Source organism: Caretta caretta, chromosome 9, assembly GCF_965140235.1.
Source record: "Caretta caretta isolate rCarCar2 chromosome 9, rCarCar1.hap1, whole genome shotgun sequence".
Lineage (NCBI taxonomy): Eukaryota > Metazoa > Chordata > Testudines > Cheloniidae > Caretta > Caretta caretta.
In genome coordinates, this window is record NC_134214.1 from 74,125,217 (window position 1) to 74,140,660 (window position 15,444).

Here is a 15,444-nt window from a genome sequence, read left to right on the forward strand (position 1 = left end):
AGCATCTTTAATGACCTGATCCTTTTTATTTAAAAAATCCTTTAAAAGTTACAGGATTTTCTGTTCCATTTTTGATGTCTTTCCAATTAAGTCCTCAATCTTGCAAAGATTTATGCACATGCTTTGTTCTACCAAAGTGAGTAGTTCCATTCCTAAATCTTTGCGGTATTGGAAACTGACTATACAGGAGAAGAATGAAACTGACTACACAAAGTGCTGTTAAATGTATAAAATAAAAAGTATAAAAAATTTACACTAATTTAATGGGTTACTTGTAACTATAATAGGTATAAAACTGAGGTAAAGTGATTTTAAGATGATGACTTTAATCATCATCCACTTTTCTGTTTTTTAATTTACAGATTTTACACACAATCAATTTAAATACAACAAATAAACATGTTAATACTTTAAAGATTGTTCAAAAGTGGAAGCCTTCTCCTATCAGGAACAGTGGAATAATCAATTACATTACTTTTCTTCATATAGTGTATATTGATGTATATTGTATCTTATTGCTTAACATACAACTTACTTTTAACCACATCTGTTAAAAATTCTAAATCCCCGCTCTGGCAGGCAACATTATTGCAATAACTAAAATATTAGAAGTATTTCTAAACCAACAAACATCCTCAGCCTGATTCTGAGAGAGGCTAAGCACATACAACTGAAACCGAAATCACCAAGTTTGTCCTAAACTATATATACCTAGACTCTCTGAAAATTAAGCTGCTCCTCTTTTAATAAGTGGAGCTGAAATATACTCAAAATGTTTAAACTGAATATAACAAAATTTGGAGTCAACTCCTGAAATAAATCTGCAACGTAATAGATATATTTAGGAAATCTGGATGGTTTGAGGGAATGGTAATGGAATATAGTTGTTTTCACTTCTAGAATGATGAAACATATCTAGCTCACCCTCAGTAGCAATTAAAAAGTTAACTATAAGTTCTACCACTTACTTTGCTAGTCTATATGAAATAAGTTTGGTGATCTCAGTCCACTTTTCAGAGACAGTCGTATTAGAAATAAAATCATCATAGTTAGCACTAATTAGTTTTTGTCCACAGTGTTAGCAGAGAGACTGAGAACTGAAGTAATTTCTAATTCCCAGAGATTTCCTCTTTGACGATAGGCAGTGTCCAGTTGCTTGCTTGAACAACACCCATACACAATACATACTGTATGGACTTCTTAAGAGGACTCCAGTTACACAGGTTGTTAAAATCTAGTGCCTTTAGGAATACTAAATTCACATTTTTGTAAAGTATTTGTTTTAAAACAGGAATAAAAGTTTCTACATCACACAGTAAGTCAGTAAAATAATGGTGAACAGAACACCAGTCTCCTGGCTCTGAGTTCTCCACTATAAACATAAGATAATGCTGTTTCCTCATTTATAAAAAACAACAACCAGATTGCTTTAGAAATATATGCTGTATCCTCCCAAATAAGCACAAGAAGAGGAGCATTCAGCACACTTATAACTTAAATCTTACCTTTTTTAGTTGTTTTCAGGTGTGTGATGTCCAGATTCACTGTGGATTGCCAGCTCCCAATTCATGTGATATCTCAACATGCACTATGCTGGTGATATCACACCCACCAAAGAAGTCCCATGATTTTACAATTTTGCAAAGTTTTCTAAAGTTTAATATGTTTATTTTATATACCATATGGTACAATATAGGAAATATATATTAAAATATTTTAGCAAACTATGCAACACTGTATTGTAATATACTAAAAAGGAGGTGGTGGTGGAACATTACCTTACCCCTAAAGGCCAGCTCCAGTGTTGTTCTTTGGTGGGTATGAGGTCCCCCGCATAGTGCTTACAGGGCCAACACATAGACCAGAAGCTGGCAATCCCCTGTGGGTCTGAATATCGCAAACCTGAAAAACAAAAAACAAAAAGTATGTTTTAAGTTACAAGTGTGACAATTGTCCCATTTACCCTGGTTATCTGGTGTGTACAGTATACAGATTAAAATCTCATTTTGTTTGTTTTAAATAATCTAAAAGGTAGTTATATTTAAAACAAACTTTCTATCTTAACTTCTAAATTTCCCTTTTTTTTTTTTTGTGGTGACGCTAATGCAGGGATCGGCAACCTATGGCCTGTGGCCTGCCAGGGTAAGCCCCCTGGCGGGGCCAGGCCAGTTTGTTTATCTGCCGTGTCCACAGGTTCGGCCGATCGCAGCTCCCATAGGCTGCAGTTCGCCGCTCCAGGCCAATGGGGCTGTGGAAAGCGGCGCGGACCGAGCGATGTGCTGGCCGCTACTTCCCACAGCCCCCATTGGCCAGGACGGCGAACTGCGGCCAGTGGGAGCTGCGATTGGCCGAACCTGCGGACGCAGCAAGTAAACAAACGGGCCCGGCCCGCCAGGGGGCTTACCCTGGTCGGCTGCGGGCCAAAGGTTGCCGAACCCTGCATTAACGTATCCCATTGGGTCATTTTAAGTCTCCAGAAACTGTGATTTGACATATCCAATATGCCATCGCTTGATTTGTAAGTATATTAAGAATTGAGTTTTCAACCTTATGATTTTTACCTGATATGCTCATAATGCTTCCATTAATGTAAGAAGTTAAATTCATCTGCACAAAACAAAACAGATCAATGGTGACAAACTTCTAGTGAAAACTTTGACTATTACAAAGTTTTCTGTGCATATAAACTTCTGAGCAAAAAGATCAGACTATACTTATTAGTTTCCAGGTAACATTTACCACTAAAATAAAGATTTTTCCTTATAAATTTATAGGATAGCCAGAGGAGATACAAACTTAAAATGGTGAAAACTACATTTAAGCAGTATTAACACTGTAACACAAAGCAGCAAGATAAGGTAATTTTGAACTAAAGCTCCAAGCTTTAATCCAGCTTTTTGTCCCAGAACATTGTATACTGTAGGGGGTTCCCAAACTGTGTTCCACAGAGCACTTGGCGGTGATCCATGAAGAGCTAGCAGGTCATATGAAGTAAGATCTTTGTTTCAAGATGTTACACTTCATTAAAAGACAGCTAAAAATAATATAAATACTTTTCTAAGATTATGGTTCCATATAAACAATTGCTGTTGTTGACAAAGGATGTTATGTGTTCATGAATCAGAAAAATGTCCATGCGATAATCTCTCTGTTCAGAAGTGGTCCACACTACAAAAAAGTTTGACAACCCTGGTAATATATCATGGGGAATCATAGCATACAATTATACTCCTTTAATATATGTTGCATATTTGACTATACAGTAAAACATCTATACTAATCCGAGGTTTCAAATTCTTGGCTCGCTAGACATATTTATCTGTTCCAGCATGACAGATTCAGATTCTGTGGAAAACAAGTTCTCATTTTCTTTAAGGAAACAAAAAGAACCACTATCTAGCTGTAAAAATGTACATATTATCTTCAGAAGCATAACCAATTCAGCGCCATCTTATAAAATCTGAAAAAACAGCTCCATAGGACTGATTCTGCAAGGTGATGAGAACTCTGGTCCCAATCAACCAAAACATTTAAGTATATGCTTAACTTTACGGTTAATTTTAAAGTTAGCATATACTTTGTTGCACCAGGACTGGAGTGCTCAGCACATTACAGGATCAAGCCCCATGAAAGGTGAGAACTGTCCTAGTGGTCTAAATGAGACGATGACTTTAAAGCCTAATAATGACACTTCAAAAACCAGATTTTCTTATAACTCAGGTTGCAATTGTGTTTACTCAGACCATGATGTGCCTAAAACACAGTCACAACAACTACCATCAAGTTAAAGTTATCTACCTTAGAAGGAATTCCAAAGATGACTTTACTTACAATTACAAGGATGCAGTTGGAAATATCGCAGTTACAGAACACAACTCATCATAAGTACTCTGTTAGAAAGGAGGAATTCTTTCAGTGAAAACAACTGAGCATTATAATGGTGTTCCTTTTCTCACAAAACATACACAGGAATACCACTGCTGTAGAAAGTCTGATTTGCTTTCATAATGGTTTCTTTGTGTTCTTGTTCAAAAACCCTCACTAGTTTAAGTGACATATTTAAAGTGCCCTTGCATGCAGCACATGACATTACATTAAGGACAGACTGATGAAAACTATAGCTCTGTCTCTCCCACAATTTTGGAAAAAAATCTAAACATGTTATACTCCTAAAAATGTTTTGGAAAACAGCATCACAGACATGTTTCAAAATGTAGAATGTATAAGATATATTTGAATACAGTGATTTGTATTTATCCTGAAAATTTTAATAAAAGCAGTTTATTGAAAGTAGATATCTTAAGTTTTTACACACTTGGCATTCTCATCATTTATTGAGATGGGTTGCTACCAGCTATATAAAATGGTTATTGGACAATCAAAACCTATTCTGGCCTAGTCAAATTTCACTAGCTGTAATTCAGAAAAGCTGCAAGTTTGCACTGACAAATATTGTGTATACTAACTAACCTACATGGAAGTCCTGTGGGTGAGAGTGAAAACTGGTACCAGACATCTAATTGTCAATATCATTTAATTGTAGAAAAAAAGGATTATTTGCCTACTTTGCAGTTTTCCCACAGTTGTTCTCACTCAGCCAGCTGTACCCTAATTGCAGGTAGCTAATAATTTATGTGCACTCCCCACAGTGCAATATAGGGCAAGAAGCCAGTTTTCATTTTCCGCCTCGGATCAGAGGTGTCAGTCAATAAATGCGCATATTTTTTAAGTTTAGTTCAGATCAGGCAGTGGAACATAAAGCTGGCTACTATGTTTTTGCTTTACAAACAAACCTATTGTCAGACAAATGTATAGCCTTTAACGTTTTTATGTTAGCCAATATGGTCAGGGACACAACTCCATACTCTGGGTGTCCCCAAACCGCTGACTACCAGAAGATGGGACTGGATGACAGGGGAATTACCCCACTCTGTTCATTCCTCTGACACTATCAGAAGACAGGATACTGGTCTAGATGGACCATTGGTCTAATCCAGTATGGCCATTCTTATATTATGTCTTTTTTCTAGCTTGATGCTATTGATGAAACTTGAAAAACGCTATTTTCTGCACATATTTCCATAATTTGATAATTATGTTTTTTTTTAATTTACTGTATCACTGCAAGGTTAAATTACAGTATATTAAAAAGATTTTTTTTAAAAAAAAACACCCATTGTTCAGAAATTACACACACACATGAAAAATCTAACTCTTGGCACCAAGTCATTAATTTGGCAAGAGACTGTTTTTTTCAGAGAGTTCAGGTGCATAGGATAGCAAGATTTCAGTGTTAATAACTTCTCCCTACTGGACCACTTCTAGTTGAAATAATCTCCTATTCATATCTACCTTTATTTCACTTACAAGATATCATTAAGTAGTCTTCAGATGTGCTCTTGCCATCATCATCATCTTCAGTTTTTATTGTAACTGTAGAACCAGGAACAGTACTGGCTGCTTGAATCACAGTTTCTGTATCTGAATTAGTTACAAGAACTTCTTCTGAAACCATTGTGGGTGAGTCAGCTCCTGACACAGAGTCTTGCACCACATGTTCCAAATGTCCATCAGGACCCGTAACAAGGTCAGCCACAAAAACCTGATCAGGAACTCTAACAGTTTCTGTTATTAGATCAGAAGTCAAAACATGATCACTGGTATCTAAAGCTTCTTCAATAGCAACATCAGCTTCCAACACAGATTCAGGAACAATTACACCTTCTGTTACAACATCAGTTTCAGTGATGATATCTGGTCCTTGGACAACTTCAGCAGCTAAGCCATGATCAAGAGTTATCCCATCATCCGTGACAACATCAGAAACTAGTACAGCTTCAGGAACTGATACAACAATATGGTCACCATCTATATGAGCAGTGCCAGCCATTCCAGCCACTGTGAAACAATTGTGAATGAGAAAAAATGTTAACATTCACACTACGGTATCACATGTACTGTATGTAAGGAATATAACTAAGGTAAAGACTATGCATAGAAGAGTGCTCCCTTGCCTTCTAACAAATTTCATTACATTTTACATACCTCCAGATAAGAATGAACACAATCTTGTAAAAGTCTATGATTTTAAAATTAAACAAAACAAAAGCACAAAATCCCCCAAATCTTTCTTTAAAAGGAACATTAGGTCAAATCTGCCCCCCAATTTAGGTTTAATAAAACTGAGATTTAAAAGACAAAAGGTCAGTAGCTGATTCTATTATATGTATTCCAAAAAAGCTAAAACATTTTTCTATTATGCTAGCAACTTGAATGCTGCATTATTTTGTTAGTGCAACAGAGCCCAACAGCAAATCTGACTAAACAGCATGAAGCTGGCTGGCTTTGCTGACACACAAGATAAGAGTTTCCTTAAACATCAAAATGTGCTACTGGAACATCCTTAACACTTTAAACATCAAAAACTGGAGAGTTCAAACTGTCAAAAATATCACTTGTTTTACTTGCTTATCAAATTATGGCAGAGGTTTCAATTAGTCACTCTAGTAAATATTAACAATTTTCCTTTCTAGGAAACATAGCCGACAGGGATCTGGGCTACAAGAGAAGCCACGTTAGAAATATCCAATTATTTTAAAGCCTAAATAAAAACAATAATTTTAATCGTTATGAATAAAAGATTCAAGAACATATGCCCTTTTAAAATGAAGGTGGTAAATAATATTTTCCATTTTTATTGTAATTGTAATTAATTTGGTACATTCCAAGGACTTATGCCATTAATACTAGCTCTGCAGAATGGTTGTCCCCATACAAATAAATAAAATAATAATAATAAAAAAAACCTCTCTATTGATAGATGGCAGAGTTAGGGACCTGCAGGTCCAGGAGATAGTCATGTCTGCCCACTGTACCATTCCTCCCAAATACTGGAGGCTGGTACAGTCACTATTATCTTACTTTTGCCCTGTCTACATGAGAAAACAGTAGCAAATTAACTAAATTAGTTTAGAAACTGCTTTAGTTAAATCAATGCAACATCTTGGCTGGACATTCATCTCAATTTAGGAGCTTCTAAACATAATTAGCTAAATAGATACAATTTTCTTGCATACACAAGGCCTTTGATTTCCTCTCTATACACAGGCATGCATGCAGAGGGAATTCAGACAGCAGCTAGTGGGAAGATCATAAGAACATGGATCTAAAGGGACTCAAGCCATTATGCTCCAGGAGAGCCTAAGATTTAATGTGGAAGCCCAAGATCTGTCAGAAAATCTCTCAGATTGCTGGCCATTCATGGAGCCCAGAGGCCTTGTCTGTTCCAAAAGGAGGAGAAAGGCTAAATCCAGGTTAAATCCTGTCCTTTTACCATCCTAACATATCAAAAGGAAACAGCAATTAAAAAAAAAAATCATCACATTGCCTTTTAAGATAAAGATCTTGTTGAACCACCTTCTCTGTTTAAGGATCTCAGACTGTAAGCTATTGAAAGCCTCTATTCCCATTTAATCAATGAGGATTGAGGGTACTCAGCACTACAGAGGAGGCGTTCAGCACTTTTTACAAACTGCCCCTTAGTCAACTCACTGAAGTTCTACTTCATCCAGAATTAATGCTGCAATTTTTAAAGCAGACTTTTTCCACATGATAAAAGTGGGAATTCAGATACGTATAGCTTGTTTCCTGAAGGACTGCCTCTGTATGGCATTGTGAAGACAAAATTAAATACATCCTAAATACTATTATAAACCGTTAGTTAACCTTACATTTGAGCTACATTCAATGATGCAGAAAATATGTTTTATTTAAAAAGATCTCTCCCATTTTGTGCATTAGTGTTTAAAAATAAAATGTTTTACCAAAATCTTGCATAATCATAGTGTGAGGCATTTTGGACTCTTGTGTCTGCAATCCAAGACTTCCACCACCTGGATCCATAGTCAGCTAAGCTCTTTCACAAATAGCTGTAAAAACAAAATTGTAATTTATATTAAATGCATATCATATTAATGTTTGTTTAGCTCTACTGGACTAAAGTCTGATTCACTCCGTATAAGTCCATGCGTGCAGACATGGAAATGTGTCCCTGAAAAACGGAAGGAAAAAAAAATAGATGCTACCTTACACAATTCACTTTGTCATATTATTTTATGATTCTGTATTAGATCTCAATCCTGCAAACACATCCATGAGTAGCCTGATAAAGTCAAAAAGCACTGAAGTGTGCAAAATTAAGCAACTGCAAGTATTTGCTGGACTGGGCTTAGTTACAAAAGCAAACAAGTAAAAACTTTGTGATGCACTGTTTACGTTACAACTTGTAAACATTTACCTAGAATGTGCTACTGGAACCTCCTTAACACTCAGAACTCCAGACAGACACATAGCTTTACCTCAAGGGGTACTAATTGAGCCCAAACCTTTTGTATCTATTTTGGGAGTAGAATATAAAAATATGCTCTGAAATTCTCCCCACAACATGACTAATGACAGATCATTAAAATGTCTAAAGCACTACTGACAATAGCAACAAATTATGTGCCAAGTATTAGTTAGCAACAGAAGGCAGTTACCTACATCTTATTAGACACACAAAAAGCTGTTATGAAGCAGTTTGAGTTGCTACACATACAACTTACCTACCCACAAAAATAAGGACATCAAAGGTAAGCCACCTAACAAGCACACACATTCAACCCACAAGCATGCACTTTAACATTACAACTGCAGTACGCCACAGATCATGCACCAAAACCTTAACTCTGTCCCATTTTCATCCTTCTGTACATACTTTTACCTGATTATTTCCTCCCTTCCCCAACACTAACCATGTAGACATCTGGTGTAGCAGAAGGCTGTGAGAGAGGGTAGTCTGGGAAAGGGTTGTGGCTGTAAAGGCAGTTAAAGGGGATGATGGAAGCTAACATCCCAGGCGGATACCTGGTTTAAGTTATCAAGGCATGGTCTGTGGCATATTGTAGTTGTAGTATTAGTAAGGTGGAGCAGAGAGCTGTAGTGTAGAAGACTTTTTATGTCTTTGCTTTTGAGAGTTTTCCAGGTAGGTTGTGTGTGCTTTCCAAAAATGTTTATATATAACTTTCTTAGGGATTTTTTAAAATAAAAATCTGTCAGTAGCTGCACACTAACCCTTCTGTTGGAGGATAAAATCTGACAAATTGTAGCTCCTATGGGTTTGTTTTCATTGCTTTGTTAGCTGGAGGTATAACTCAAGTTTTGCCCCAACCCAACTTCTGTCCACAAAGAAAATCTCTAGGTGGAGTTAAGTGGTGCTTTAAGATGTAAGCTAGCTCATCCATCAGAGATGGGGGAGGGGGCTGGAGAGGGGTCGGATGAGGGGCTGAAGTTCAAATGGTGATGAAGCTGGAGCTAGTAATGCTGTGGGGATGAAGTTATAACAGCTCAATGGCTAATCCAACTACCCTGCTAATTCAATCACTCTGTGCTGCTAATCAAATCACTCTGCAGTGTGTTGTTTTGCAGTGTGGTCACTCTCACTCCAGCTTGCTAGCTCCAGTGGAGTAACTCTAGTGTACCAACTGGAGTTAACTATTTAGCTGTTGCAGGGAAGACAACAAGTTATACCATGGATAGCAGCTGAACAAGGCATTATTATTTTTATTTGAATTGCAACAGCGTCTAGCCCCAGTTGCAGACCGGATCCCATTGTGCCAGGCGCCACACAAACAGAACAAAAAGACAGATGAAAGTTCATAGGGACAGGGACTAAGTATATGACAAGGGACACAAGATGGATACAAGCAGATGGGGGAGCACAAGACAACAACAACACAGTATAGGTCAGGGTCCCCCCAGATCCCTGCTTCAGGCCCTTGTACTGTCTCTTCTCCTGCCCTGCCCTCCCCCAACACCGGCAGACACCCAGGGGAGACTTGGAGCAAACAAACAAACAAGAAAAGTACTCTCCCTTCTTTCCTCCCTTACGGGGGAAGGGAACCTGTGGGAAATTTAAAAAAAGCAAGGGGGACCTGGAACTCAGGCAGTCTTCCTGGGTCAGCCCTTTTGGCTTAGTTTACACAGGGTCCACCTCCAGCCCTTACTCTAGGGCAGAGGTGGGCAAACTATGGCCCGCAGGCCACATCCAGCTAGCGGGACCCTCCTTCCTGGCCCCTGAGACGCTTGCCCCCCCCCCCCCCCGCAGCCTCAGCGCACCGTGCCGTTGGCAGAACACTCTGGGTGGCTGGGCAGCACAGTTGCAGAGTTGCGGCCTGACCCGGTGCTCTGGGTGGCACGGCTGTAGCACTGCCAGCCACCGGTGCTCCAGGCAGTGCGGTAAGTGGTCGGGGGGGTTGGATAGAGGGCAGGTGAGTTCGGGGGTGTGGTCAAGGGTCAGGGTGGTCAGAGGGCGGGGAACAGGGGGGTTGGATGGGGCAGGGGGGATCAGGGATGGGGGGTCCGGGTGTGGTCAGAGAGCAGGGGGTGGTGGATGGGGCAGGAGTCCCATGGGGGCCGTCAGGGGACAGGGGGGTTGGATGAGGCAGGAGTCCCGGGGGAGCCGTTGGGGGCAAGAGGTGGAGGGGGGGGGGGTCGGATAGGAGGTGGGGGCCGGGCCACGCCTGGCTGTTTGGGGAGAGACAGCCTCCCCTAACCAGCCCTCCATACAGTTTTGGAAACCCGATGTGGCCCTCAGGCCAAAAAGTTTACCCGTCCCTGCTCTAGGGCGTGCTGCTTGGAGGCTGGTTCATGCAGCTTTGGGAGCAGTGAGCCTTGTTGCTGTCTCCTCACTGGGCCTGTTTGGAAGGGAAGGGTGGCTTCCTGTGGAAGGTTTTCCCTTTTAAGCTCCCACCCCCAGATAGAACAAGCTTTGCAGGTTTGCTTTGCTGGCATTGAACAGGCTCAGAGGAACTCCTTAGTCCCCTCTCTGTCAGTGTGTGGGTGTGCCCCTTCATAGTTGGCATGACAGGCAATGGTCTGAGCGCACCAACAGACAACCCATTATTAAGTTTTCTGTAGGCCTCATGTCAAAAGGAGTTTTAAGAAGAATTATAAAGGAGAATAATGAGTTAGTTTTGCAGATGTTTATACAGTGCTTCTCCCAAGCATGGGCAGCAGCATGGGAAAGCACAAAGGTGTCTGAAAATTTAAAAAGTGAGCTATGGAAGCTGACATCATGGGCTCGTCACAGGTGGAAGTCAGTATTTTGATACTGAATGAAAGATAAGTAGGGTGAGGATAGGTCACAAAAGACCATGAAAACGAAGACAAGTTTGATATAATAAAGAGGGAACAAGTAAAGTGATGCAAAGAGAGGGGTGACATGGTTGAAGTGACAGGCTAGAAAAACGATCTTTGAAGCAGCATTCTGAACAGATATCAGCGGGGCAAGATTGCATTTGCCAAGATCAGAGAAAAAGATGTTACAATAATTGAGAGAAGAGACTATGAGAATTTGGACAAGAGTTTTAGCTCTGTAGATAAACAGGAAAGGCTGTATCTTAGAGAAGGTACGCAGAAAGAATATGCAAAACTTAGACATAGCCTGGAGGTGAGTACCTAGAGAGGTCCTAGTTGAAGATACTCTTGTCCATAACCTAGGGGTTGAATGGTGGTGATGGAAGGGAGGATTAAGAGCTGTTTTAGCCGATTAGAGTTTGAGCTGACAACTAGATGCATACTAAAAATTTGACAATTGTTAGGTCACTAATGTGCTAATACCACTACCTATCATGACGACCAATTCTGTCTCATTATTTTCTTGTACTTTCCTGTCTGTTAAACTACTGGGGGAAAGGCCCATATTTATGCATCACCTACTACAATGGGATTCTGATGCATGACTACAGCTCCTAGGTGCTACAATAATATATCTAAATAACAGACATCTTCTCTGACAATGTCCACTTAAGATGCTTCAGAGGAAAGTGTAAGAACCCTTCTGTGGCCAGATCAGAGAATCTGCCTCCCACATTAGGTTTCCAATAATGAGAGACTGGTTTAGGCACTAATGCATAATCTTTAATATCTCTTCCAAAATTATAATTAATTGTAACAACTCTGGATATGATCTATACAAATGTCCAATCCCTTTTGAATATTGCTAAATTCCTAGCCTCAATGATTTCCTATGACAATTTGTTCCACAGTCTAACTATATGTTGTGTAAAGAAAGAAGCACTGGTTTTGAATTTGCCACCTTTTAATTGAATGTCCCCTTGTTCTTGTGTTATGACACAGGGAGAAAAACATTCTTGATCTACATTCTTTATTTTATATACTTTTATCATGTCCTCTCTCAATCTCCCTCCTTTCTAAGTAAATAATCCCAACCTCTTCAATCTCTATTTGTAATTTTTTCATGCCCTTGATCATTTTTCTTGCCTGTCTCTGACCCCCCTCAGTTCTACAGTATCTTTTTGAGCTGGGATGACCAGTACTGCAAAGTATTCCAGACGAGATTGCACCACTGATTTATAGAAAAGGCGTTATATTTTCTGTATTATTCCCTATCCCATTCCTAAGGCATCTTTGTTGCTTTATTGACCACCACTGCACATTGAGGAACTCTTCATTGAACTGTCTATAACGACACCCAGATTCCTCTTTTGAGCTGATTCAGTTAATTTAGAATCCTGTACGCTGAACAAGTAGTTTAAATTTGCACATTTACCTAGCTTGTTTTAGGTCTCTGAAATTCCTCACCATCTTCTCTGATTAACCTAAATAAGTTGGTGTTGTCTACAAATTTTCTGTCTCACTGCTCAACACTACACACTTTTAAATGCATAGCTTTATTTGATAGCCTCCAATCCTCTGAAACAATGCTGTTTTTAATGAGAGAATTCATATTTTTGTTAGTGGCTCAGCTACTTAATGCTTAAAATTCTGCCGATCATTTGGGTATGGTGATTTGCTGCTTTTTAAATTATCAATTTCCTCCAGACATCTCCTTCTCCCAACATCTCAATCTCCAATAGCACCTCACCTTTATTCCCAGCAAAGAACAAGTCTGGGGTAGGTATCTTCCCAACATTCCTGGTACTGAAGACAGATGCAGAGAAATAATTTACAAAAAGAAAAGGGAGTACCTCTTTTTGCGAATACAGACTAACACGGCTGTTACTCTGAAAGAAATAATTTAGCTTCTCAGCGAAGTCTTCATCTTCTTTAATTGCTTCTTTTAGCTCCTGGTGATCCAGCAGACCCATCAATTTTTTTGCAGGCTTTGCCTCCAATGTACTTTAAGAATCTCTTTGTCTGTTCTTAGAAATCCATTTCAGCCCTTCTATTTTCCCATTTATTGCCTGCTGTAATTTGTGTCCTTTCTATTGGTTATTCCTATATTCGCTAGGGTCAGATTTCCAAATTTTGAAGGATTGTGTTTGGTTCAAATAGACTCTCAAATTGTTTCATGTAGCTATATTGCAGGGGTGGCCAAACTTACTGACTCTCCGAGCTGCTACGACAATCTTCAGAAGTTTGAGAGCCAGGTCGTACCTGCAGCCTTGTGGGAGGCGCCTGCTGGGACTCGGGGCTTCAGCCTCATGGGAGGCACCTGCCGGGGTTTGGGACTTCTGGATCTCAAAAAAATATTACCCAATCTTAAATTTGGACTTTATTTGGAAAACATTTTTAAATTTAATTGTTTAAGTTCAAAAAGATGATGGCAACTACAATCCCCTGCTGATGCAATTGATTCAACTCTGAGATATTTCAGCCATCCACCATGTACAGTGGATTTTTAGTCAGGTCAGGGCACAAAGCAATAATCATAAGCTGCCTATATTCATTTCCAATCCCCACGTCCTCTCTCTCATTCACTATCAACGCTCACTTCTAATCTACCCATGATGCCAGCCTCCACTGCCCCTTATTACATTTTCAAACAACCTCCCTGTGCTTTCTCTGTTGCTGCCATATACATGAGAGATGTTCACCATTAACATCCACAAAGCTACCTCATTATTCACCTTCAAGTCCCTTCTCAAATCTCCTTTGCTATAAATTCTACAAAAAACTTGAGAATTGTTTTAGTGTGTTGAGACTAAAACCTATCAGTGCTGACTCCTTCTACTCTGTCTGTCGATTTGTCTTATATTTAGACTGTAAACTCCTTGGGGTGGGGATAGTCTTTTTGTTCGGTCTGTACAGCACCTAGCACAACAGGGTCCTGATCTATGACTAGGGCTCCTAGATACTATAGTAATACAAATAATAAATAATTTGGCTAGCACCCATTTGGAACATATTACAGAAACTGAGCAGATGTAGTCCAAGTTAGGAACATTTTAAGGATATCAAGACAGGCTAATCTGTGGGCATGGATAGCTGAAATCTTATGACTGAAGTCTCTCTTACTTTTTGAGGATCTCATTTGAAGCTTTGCAAAAATCAGAAGTGCTACGCTGTCATTCCTGATATTTGTACTTGGGCCAATGACAATACTGATCCTGCTTAGCAATCTGATTCCACAGCATTTTGTGTGCACCACAACTTCAGTATTAGACTAGGTACTTTTTTGCCCACAATGCCATTAATTATACCTTTTAATAGGCAGCTAGAGTCAGACAGCTGCACCTAAGGGAAAAGGAGCTCCCCAGCTAAGACCTCCTGGATCCAGATACTAAGGGGAAATGCAATGGGGCAGTAGACTTCTAGCATACTCCTCTAGTGCCATACTGGACAACTTCCTCCAGAACTGCAGTACCATGGGCAGGACAACTGTCGTAGTGAGGGGCCCCAATACTACCTCTCTGGACACAGAAACTACATTCACAACCCTGTGTTGCCCATATACTCCACCCTTTCTGAACTTTTGCTGATGGAAGCGTTTGGCTGTAAGGGACTTTGTTGGAGAGCAGGAGGCTTCAGAAGCTCAGTGACTTCACTACTGTCCATTATAGGTGTTTGTTTTAAAAGTAATCATCTAACTCGAGGATAGGTGGTAACCCCTTCTCAAGGATCGGCAGTTATCTCCTAATTACAAAGTTCAGTAACAGCTGAGTTATAAATATACAAATAATCACAGGCAAAAGTCTTAAAAACAACTATAATCAGAAGCTATCAAGTTGTGCAGTACTAAAGAGGGGTTACTTACCAGTAACTTGGGGTATGTCTACACTGCCCGCATTACAGCGTGGCCGTGGCAGCACTATGACGTGGGCAGCGTAGTCATGCTTTATCACCGGGGAGAGCTCTCCCGGCAATAAAAAATAAACACCCCTCATTCGGGGTGGTAGCTTTTATGATAAAGTGCTGTCAATACTGGCACTTTTCTGCGCTAAAACTTTTGTCGCTCAGGGGGGTGTTTTTTCACACTCCTGAATGACTAAAGTTTTAGTGCTGAAAGTGGCAGTGTAGACACAGCCTTGTTCTTCGTGAGTGTTGCCCTGCATATTCCCAGATATGAGGCTGGCCCCTTCTGGTGTTGAGATGCTAAATCTTCTAGAGAACAGTGCCTGTTGAAGTCACTTAGCCCTCCTTCTCCCCTTCCTTAGATTTTAA

General features: G+C 39.7%; 1 protein-coding gene across 7 annotated transcripts in view; it reads right to left on the bottom strand.

The window, feature by feature from the left end:
• ZNF711 (zinc finger protein 711) overlaps positions 1–15,444 on the bottom strand; it is a 75,447-nt gene that overhangs the window by 47,689 nt on the left and 12,314 nt on the right. For 6 of the 7 annotated variants that reach the window (XM_075132428.1, XM_048863123.2, XM_075132429.1 and 3 more), the window contains exons 2-3: positions 7,824–7,928; positions 5,368–5,898 (exon numbers count right to left, since the gene is read on the bottom strand). In XM_075132428.1, coding sequence (XP_074988529.1) covers positions 5,368–5,898; positions 7,824–7,902 — 610 coding nt within the window. In that variant the 5' untranslated portion in view covers positions 7,903–7,928. Of the gene's footprint in view, positions 1–2,561; positions 2,608–3,831; positions 3,848–5,367; positions 5,899–7,823; positions 7,929–15,444 lie in introns of those variants that run through there. The other variant, XM_048863120.2, reaches the window with a different exon arrangement.